The sequence below is a fragment of the Anolis carolinensis genome, chromosome 1, assembly GCF_035594765.1.
Source record: "Anolis carolinensis isolate JA03-04 chromosome 1, rAnoCar3.1.pri, whole genome shotgun sequence".
Taxonomy (NCBI): domain Eukaryota; kingdom Metazoa; phylum Chordata; class Lepidosauria; order Squamata; family Dactyloidae; genus Anolis; species Anolis carolinensis.
This window is the reverse complement of record NC_085841.1, coordinates 345,348,847-345,358,482: the sequence shown is the minus strand read 5'-3', so window position 1 is coordinate 345,358,482 and position 9,636 is coordinate 345,348,847. Positions and strand designations below refer to the sequence as shown.

Genomic DNA, 9,636 nt, shown 5'->3' with positions numbered 1-9,636 from the left:
TGCTAATCAAGGTGACCAATTGCAACATTCACACTTGCCTCCCACAGACAAGAGTTCTTTCTACCACCCTGGACCTTCCACAGATATATAAATAAACCCCACTTGCCTAGCTTCGCACAGACGTCAAAACCTCTGAGTATGTCTGCCACAGATGTGGGTGAAACATCAGGAGAGAATGCTTCTGGCACATGGCCATAGAGCCCAGAAAACTCATAGCAACCCAGCCAGTAGGCTGTTGCTGAACAACCTATGAACTTTTAGCATTAAAGGAAAAAATGCCCAAGATTTTATCACTTAATACTGTTGGCATGTCTGGAGAAGAAGAATAGAATGCTTCTATACCAGGCAAGGGCAAACTTTGCCCATGTCTGGAGTTAGGAATTGTAGGAGTTGAAATCCAAAACAATTTGACAGAAAACTGGGAGTTGTAGTTTGGCATGGTACTGTCTCTCTTCTGCAGGGAAGGCTAGGGACTTTGTAAAACTACAGCTCACATTACATGGCACTGAATCTGTTGCAACTGAGCTGGTGCCATAATCCTGTCCGGGAGATCTCCTCAGTGGAGATATCTCTTAAAGGGATATCCTCTGGCTCTAAGGATTCCATTTAGGAAGGCAAGCCTGGTATTCCCCTTTAAGCCAGTGGCTGGAAAGTCTGGAAAGAAGCAAAACCAAACACGCGGCTCCAGAGGAGAGAAGGCCAAGCGCAGGCAGGCATGTCTCTTCTCTCTTCCCTCCCTCCCTCCCTGCTTCTCTCTATCTCTCTCTCTCTCTCTCTCTCTCAGAGAGAGAGAGAGAGAGAAGCAGGGAGGGGAGAGAGAGAAGGGAAGAGAGCAATGCGGAAGGCTTCTACGGGGCCGCGTCTCAATGGCATTTTTAAAATGCTAGAAGATCGATGGCCATGCCTCTCCCTCCCTCCCTCTTCCGCTCTGACTGGCTGAGAGGTATGCCAACATGGCTTCTCCTCTCAGAGGGGCTACAGCTACATCCGAAGACATCAGAAACAAACGAAAAAAAGGTACTTTTATTATTCAAATTCGTAATATTTGTAAGGCAGTGAGCAGATGGTTCAATATTGAGGAGGACTGAGGTGACAGGGATGATTTAGTGGATAAGGAAGGATAACAGAACTGATGGGTTTAAATGAGTAAAGATGGTAACTTATATAGGAAAGTACGGTAACTTATATAGATAGGTACGGTAACTGCCACCAACGTGAGGTAACAGGCTTACAGAGAGGCAAGGAGACTTATCTTTATGAACAATAACAAAATTCAAGTTTATTTTTGGTACATAAGCGTATGGTTTCAATCAGTAAACATTCCGGATCTTAAGTTACAATGTAGTCTTTCTTGAATGGATATTTCTTAAATAACTTCTCTTCAACACAGTATACTAAACTCCCCCGGTCAGCTTATATTCCCAGCCTTTCCCCTGAGTGACCATAAGCTGCCGTCCTTAGCTGATTTCCACAGCTCCTAATCTTTCCAAAACCTAACCGCAACTCTTCTTCTCAAACCCCTAACAGCCACTCCTTTTTAAACCCTCACAGCGACTGAACTTTTAAAAGGGAATATGCTCCAACTGTCATCTTAGCCACGCCCCTTTTCTCCCAAGGGAAGCTGTGTTACCATGGCAACCTACCAAATGCTGCTTCCAGCTAGTTTCCATGTTAGGCTTTTCCTTGCTAATATATAACCCTTTTCCCTTAACAAACAAACAAATAAAATCATATCAATAATCTCTGTTTAACACATAACTTCTCTACACCTCCCCCCTTAGAAAGATTATTTTTGCATTTTCTATGCCTAGAATGGCAAAAATAATTAGTACATACATATATACATATATAACAGTATTCCTGAAATAAAACACAAAGTTAGATACAATACATAAATCATAAAATACAAACCTTCACTGTTGCATATACGCATAGCATATTCATATCTCACCATTCAGTTATGAGATTGTTACTATTCAACATATACCTTAAATCCATTGGTCATCTCCCAGTGTTAAGATACACAAACCTAAATTAAAAGACATTTTAAAAATACATTTTCCATAAATCATATTTCTAACAGTTTAATTCTTATTCTGGGTTATCCCCCAAGTCTTTATTTATACACTGGACTAAACATCTTCCGATACTCAGTACATTTCATAGGGATCTTCTTCATGCCACCTGGCACAGTTCATCGATGTTTCACTCTGTGGAGCATTCCAGAGGTTAACATGTTGTTGGGGACAACCACACTCATCCTTCCCAGCAACACAATGAATTCCCTCTGTCCCAAAAAGTCTTTTGCGAAACTTCCAAGAGTCATTTAAGAAGTTCTGCGAAACATTGTCCAAACATTTTTGTAGAATCTTGAAAGTAAACTGATGATAGTTGAAACTGCCAATCTCTGCCGCATTGAAGTCCTCAGAACTCTCTCCGTTGAAAAACACTCTCCGCTTGCTTCTTGATTCGCTGCGATTGGCGATGACCCACAGGCTCAAAATGTCCATCTTCTTTCCTCTCACAATGGTGTTCTTTGAGGTACCGGTCACTGCTCTGTCCTCCTTCCAGGTTTCCACCGGTCCTTTAGGCTCTCCTGCACACAGCAACTTAACCGGATTAAATTTGGTGTTTTCCTGAGGTAAATTTTCCTCTGGCCACACCTGCTGACCATGCTCTATACTTGTGGTGACCAAAGCGGTAACTATTGAATAGATAGAATCAGTCTTTTCCCAAAATTCCCTCAGAACTTCTTCCTCCTTCCCATCTTCACTGGGAACCACATTGTTTTTTCTGTTAGCACCAAGCAACTTCGAGTCACCATCTTTCTCTGGCAAATCTTTTGTTATGGCACAGTCACTTTTTAAACCATTACTCTTTTTTATAACAACATTCACTTTTCCACAGTGCTCAACTAAATCATTTTCATCAGTGACTGGTACTTCCAAATTCTCCATCACCTCAGCTTGCTCCACTCCTGTGTCACTATGGCATTGAACAGGGATTTCAGCTACTGGTGACTCATTTACCTCAGCCACGTAATGAATCTCAAGCTGTGACTCAGATAACTTCCCTTGGAGGTTCACAATTCCTCCATCTTTAGCATAATCTTCTGCTTGTTTAAGTTGTGAGCTTACAAGATCCGTGGAGTTGTCGTTCTGACATAGCTTCAACTCTGAAGGATAAACTTCCACTCTACAATATTTGAAATATTCGCCATATTCCACAACTTTCCTCTCAATTGGTCTCTGTCCCTCTGTACAGCCATACCAATTGACTAACTTATTCCAGGCTTCAATAGGAATCACCTCATAGTCCACTCCTTCAATGCAATATCTCTTTAAAGTCTGGGTTTCTGAATCTGCAAAAAGTTTTGTGTTGTCAATGGGTCCTGGGTAGTAATCAGGTTTTCCTGCATAATACAGGTCCCAACTTTCAAAACCCACATATCTCTGCCACTTTTTGAACCACTTATAATCAATCAGGCACCAAGAATCCCCTGGGCACAATGGCATTTTCAAAAGTGGTGCGAGCTCAGTCCGCTGCATCTCCACATCCTCCTTAGTGTATTTAGGAAACCTCTTTAAGGCTAAATCACTAGGAGTTCCTGGTTGTGTTACCACAGAAGGCTGAGAGAGTGTCAGTCTCTGTCTTTCCCATTCTATCTCCATCTTCTTCAACTCTGCCTGAAATTTTCTTTCTCTTTCTCATCGTTTTTCCTCCATTTCTCTCTCTCTTTGCTTATCCTCCAATTCTAATTTTCTCAATTCAATTTTATATTTAAGGGTTTCCCTTGTCTCAGGGGTTTGCTCAGAGTCCGAACTATCTCCTTGGAATTCACTAGCCTCTCCTGCTAACTTCTTCTGTAGTCTAGTAGCCATTTTTCTTAGATTTTACCTCACGATTTCTTACTATGCGGTCTCAAGGCACTTAGTTTGAGATGTTAAACGTATCCCGCCGCTTGGCACCAATTGAGGAGGACTGAGGTGACAGGGATGATTTAGTGGATAAGGAAGGATAACAGAACTGATGGGTTTAAATGAGTAAAGATGGTAACTTATATAGGAAAGTACGGTAACTTATATAGATAGGTACGGTAACTGCCACCAACGTGAGGTAACAGGCTTACAGAGAGGCAAGGAGACTTATCTTTATGAACAATAACAAAATTCAAGTTTATTTTTGGTACATAAGCGTATGGTTTCAATCAGTAAACATTCCGGATCTTAAGTTACAATGTAGTCTTTCTTGAATGGATATTTCTTAAATAACTTCTCTTCAACACAGTATACTAAACTCCCCCGGTCAGCTTATATTCCCAGCCTTTCCCCTGAGTGACCATAAGCTGCCGTCCTTAGCTGTGATGACCCATGGGCCTTGTAGTCCTGCTCAGGACATTGTAATCCCTGATGAAGATGAAAACTTGGGTTTTTTACCTTCCCAGTCTGAACTGGATTCCTCTCAGCCAGATCTTTCCCAGGCCGATCTGGGAACCTTGCACCTGCAAGAAAGTGGTCTCCCAGAAGTATGTCAAACAACCCCAGAGCCTACTTCTCCCGTGTTCTTGCGCCGGGAGTTTTGTAAACAACAGAGAAGTTTGGAATCAGCTTCGCGCAGGAGTGCGAGGATAGCAGCTAAGAATGTTGCCAATTAAGACTGTTTCTCGTGAGAATCTTTAAGGAGTTTAACATCTGGTCTCAGAGTTTAGCTTTCGTTTCTGTTTCCCAGAGAACTGCTTCGGTGAGAAAGTTAGACTCTATATAGGTGTTTTGCCCGCGTAGTAACTTCGCGGAGTCAATTCGTCAGCCTACGGAGCGAGTTGTGTCTGGACAGCGCGCTCCGATTCAAGCCTCGCTCCTGTTCAAGCCTTGCCTTGTTATCCAGCCTTCGCCTTGCTTCCCAGCCTTTGTTTATCTGCGGACCTTGCCTTGTTTCCCAGGATCAATCCTTGCCTTGTTTCACGGATTTTACCAAGTTATTCCACGGACCTTGTTCTTGTTCTTAGTTACCTTGTTCCACGTTCAAGCCTTGTTTCAAGTATCAAGTTATTTCCTAGCCACGCTCGAGTTTTATGGACTAAAGGACCTTGTTATCTCCCCTCACTTTGCTTGGCAAAGTGAGTGTTTCGGTTATTGGATTACAACTTTGGACCTTAATATTTCTTATTTGACATTGCTTTTTTGGACTAATTCTGGCCTTTCCTGAAAGGTCTAATTCTGGACTATTTTCTACACTTGTTTTATTAACTTTATATATTCCTTCAATAAAGATATTAGATAGATTCTGGCCTCGGTGTATGGTTATTGGTGCTCTGCAGCCTGGGTCGTGACAGTTTGACTCCGCCGCCCTAAGCACCAATTAACCTCGGCCAGAATGTCCACCGGAGCCGTACCTGGGCCGAGCGGCCAGCCGATTACCTACACCATCGACAAGGAAGAGGTGGATCGCATCCGTGACAGACTCAACGCCCAGGATGGAGAAATAAAGGGCTTGCGGGAGCGCGGAGTCCGCCTCCCGGCCATGGCGTTGCCCACCAAGTTTACTGGAGAAGCTTCTAAGGTTCATGTTTTCCGTCGCCAATGTCAAGCTTATCTAGAGGCCCGAGATGCCGAGTTTCCCCAAGAAGACATCAAAGTGGCGTGGGTTTACAGTCTTCTAGACGGGCCAGCGGCCAATTGGGCGACGGCACTGTACGATCAAGCCTCTCCACACCTAAGATCAGCGCAACACTTCTTGGACCACCTCAAGGAGACTTGGGGAATCGAGGACAATTTGGAGGCAGCCGGGCACAAACTCCGTCGCCTTTTCCAAGGAGACAGACCTATGTCTCAGTATATAGCCGAGTTCCGAGTGCTGGCCCACAACACCGGCTGGAACGATGTAGCCCTCAGAGGACAATTCCGGGAGGGTCTCAACATTGAAATGCTGGAAGAAATCTCCAAGGTGGACCCTCCCCAGACCCTCGAGGCACTCATTGATCAATGTTTACGGGCTGAAGTCATGATTGCCAACAGGAAACAGTGGGTTCGAGGTCAGGGCAGTAGAGCCGGGGCAAAACCCCCCGCTCCCGCCAGCGTTCAGCCACGACCAGTGTGGAGACCCCCACCGCCAACCCCATACCCCAGAGGAGGCGAGGAGGTGCCGATGCAGTTGGGCAATGTGCGTCCCAGACTAGATGCCGCCGAGAAGGCCCGTCGTCAACGCTTAAACCTCTGCTGGTACTGCGGGAACGGGGGCCACTTCGCCAGAGAGTGCCCAGCCAAAGGGAAGCCGGCCGCCCGTCTTGCGGCGGCGTCCTCCACGGAGACGAAGGCGTCTGAGCCGACTGGCACACAGCCGGCGGGGGAAGCCAACGACCGGGTGTAGAGAGGCTCGCCAACCCGGTCAAAAAATCCATCCAAGAGCCGCCAACCGGGGTCCTGTTCCTTCTCGTGGTCACTTTATGGTCAGCAAAAAGGGGACCCGTCATGATCCACGCTATGATAGACTCTGGAGCTACCAACAATTTCATCGATAGAGAGTATGCCGACTCTCTGGGATTACAATATCATGATTTCAAGAATGCCCGTGTGGTGCAAGCCATAGACGGCCGCCCCCTCAAGACGGGCCCCGTAAGTCAGTGGTCGGAACCCACCAGGATGTGGATAAGGGAACATATGGAAGAGATTTCCTTCTTTGTTACCGAGGTTCCCCATTTTCCTGTGATTTTGGGAATTCCATGGCTGACTCTCCACGACCCTAACATCTCCTGGTCCAACAGAGAACTGCAGTTTGCTTCACCGTACTGCCAAAACCATTGCCTCGTAGCCAAGGTATGCCATGCCACAGACACCGAGCCCATCATCACCTTGCCAAAGAAGTACTCCGAGTATTGGGATGTATTCAATGAGAAAGAAGCCGAAAAATTACCCCCACATAGACCTTATGACTGTGCCATTGACTTGGTGGAGGGGGCCCCGATTCCGCGAGGGCATCTCTACTCCCTGACTGAACCAGAGCAAGAAGCTCTCAGGGAATTCCTAGAGACAAACCTTCGCAAGGGATTCATCAGACCCTCTCAATCCCCAGCCGCCTCCCCAGTGATGTTTGTGAAGAAGAAGTCAGGGGAACTACGCTTGGTGGTGGACTACAGAGCATTGAACAATATCACCAAGCGGAACAGCTATCCCCTGCCCTTAATCTCGGATCTACTGGATCGGCTTCGAGGAGCCAAGGTTTACACCAAGCTGGATCTTCGGGGGGCTTACAACTTAGTTCGCATCAGGGAAGGGGACGAGTGGAAGACCGCCTTCCAGACCAAATTCGGATTATTCGAGTCCCGAGTTATGAATTTCGGTTTATGCGGAGCTCCCGCAACGTTCCAGCATTTTGTCAATGACATTTTTCAGGACTATCTAGACAGGTTCTTGATAATTTACCTGGACGATTTTTTGGTGTTTTCTAGATCACAATCAGAACATGAGAACCACGTCAAAATGGTGTTACAACGATTGCGGGATCATGGACTTTAGGCCAAGCTGGAAAAATGCGCCTTTGATCTACAAGAGGTAGATTTCCTTGGTTACCGCATCTCGCCTCTAGGGCTTTCCATGGATCCAGCCAAGGTTTCAGCAGTATTGGAATGGCGGGCGCCAACTAACAAGAAAGAGGTGCAGCGTTTCTTGGGGTTCGCGAACTATTACCGCAAGTTCATTCCAGATTTTGCCCGCTGGTCCGATCCCATCACTAGCTGCATCCGTGGAAAGCAGCCTTTCCGCTGGACTGATCAAGCAGAGAAAGGGTTCCAGCAACTAAAGAAACTATTCACCTCCCAGCCAATTCTACAGCACCCAAATCCTGGAACCCCTTTTGTTGTGCAAGCGGACGCCTCTGATGTGGCAATTGGGGCTGTACTCTTACAACCGGTGGGAGATCACCTCCATCCCTGTGCCTTTTACTCTCGTCAACTAACCACACCAGAGAGAAATTACACCATTTGGGAAAAAGAACTACTGGCCATAAAGGCAGCCTTTGAAACTTGGAGACATTGGCTAGAAGGGGCCAAATTTCCCATTGAGGTCCACACTGATCATCGTAATCTAGAACATCTAAGAACTGCCCGCAAACTAAATCAGAGGCAGCAACGTTGGGCTTTATTCTTTGAACGTTTCAACTTCCAGATCCATTATGTGACCCCAGCCCAAACCAAGCAAGCAGACGCCCTGTCACGTAAACCGGAATACGCTGCAGGACGCAAAGAGACCTTTGAATCCCAACTGCTACAACCCGAGAACTTTGCCACGCTCACGGTGGGGAACACCAAATCCATTCCCATTGGTTCAACTTCCCCTACTCCAGGACCCATCTGTGCTCAAGAAATCCGGGCTAGTCAGCAAGCAGATGCCTGGGCGCAGGACCAACTTCGCCAAGGTCTGCATTTTCCCTTTTCGCTTAAAGATGGACTGCTATGCTATAGAAATCATGTTTATATCCCACCCGGACCGGGCAGGGAGAAAGCGCTTCGTCTGTGTCATGACTGCAAACCAGCAGGGCATTTCGGACTATTTAAAACCATGCATCTGATCCTAAGGGATTTTTGGTGGCCCAAGATCCGCAAAGATGTGGAAAAATATGTCAACACCTGCCCAGTATGCCAGCGCTCCAAGATAAGAAGGGAGAAGCCCTCAGGGCTTCTGCATCCCCTTCCTACCCCATCTCGGCCATGGGAAATAATTTCTGCGGATTTCATCACTGACCTACCACCTTCCTGTGGATTCACCACGATCCTAGTGGTGGTGGACCTTTTCACCAAGTTAGCCCATTTCATTCCCTGTGAAGGTCTTCCCACGGCCAAAGAGACTGCAGATCTATTCCTTCAACATGTTTTCAGACTACATGGATTGCCCAAGAGTTTAGTCACAGACCGTGGATCTCAATTCACCTCTCGTTTTTGGAAGGCACTACAAAAACTATTGGGCATAGACTCTCGCTTATCTTCAGCTCATCATCCCCAAACAGATGGGCAAACGGAGCGCACCAATGCCACTTTGGAGCAGTATCTTCGCTGTTATGTAAACTATCAACAGGACAATTGGGCTTCTCTGTTACCACTGTCTGAGTTTGCCTACAACAATGGAGTTCAAGCTTCTACAAAAGAAACGCCGTTCTTTGCAAACTACGGCTTCCATCCACGTTTCTTCCCCCCTGTCATTGAAACTTCAGAAGTTCCCGCAGCAGAGGATTGGCTGCAGGAACTCACAGCGGTGCAACAACTTTTGCTCCAGCAACTGGACCAAGCCAAGGAGGACTATAAACGCCACGCTGACAAACATCGCCAGCCGGGCCCCGAAATCAAGGTAGGAGATCGGGTTTTCCTGTCCACTCGCTTTCTGCCCTCCCACCGCCCTTGCCGGAAGTTAGATGCCCGTTTCATTGGCCCCTATCCAGTGGTGGCGCAATTAAACCCCGTGACTTTCAAACTCCAACTTCCGCGTTCAATGCGCATTCACCCAGTGTTTCACCGTTCCCTGCTCCTTCCGGCGGATGGTGTGCGTCCTGATTCAGACCAACCGGCCCCCCCTCCTGTTTTGATGAATGGGGAGGAGGAGTTCGAGGTTGAGGACATTTTGGATTCTCGCTTTCATCGCCGCCGCCTAC

The 9,636-nt window shown here is 46.7% G+C and overlaps 1 protein-coding gene across 1 annotated transcript; it reads right to left on the bottom strand.

Annotated features, from left to right (window-relative positions):
• Nucleotides 1-1,090: 1,090 nt before the first annotated feature.
• Nucleotides 1,091-4,358, bottom strand: LOC107982337 (uncharacterized). The gene has a single exon (XM_016990798.2). The coding sequence runs from the start codon at nucleotides 3,669-3,671 to the stop codon at nucleotides 2,151-2,153; it is 1,521 nt and encodes a 506-aa protein (XP_016846287.2). The 5' UTR covers nucleotides 3,672-4,358; the 3' UTR covers nucleotides 1,091-2,150.
• Nucleotides 4,359-9,636: the final 5,278 nt, after the last annotated feature.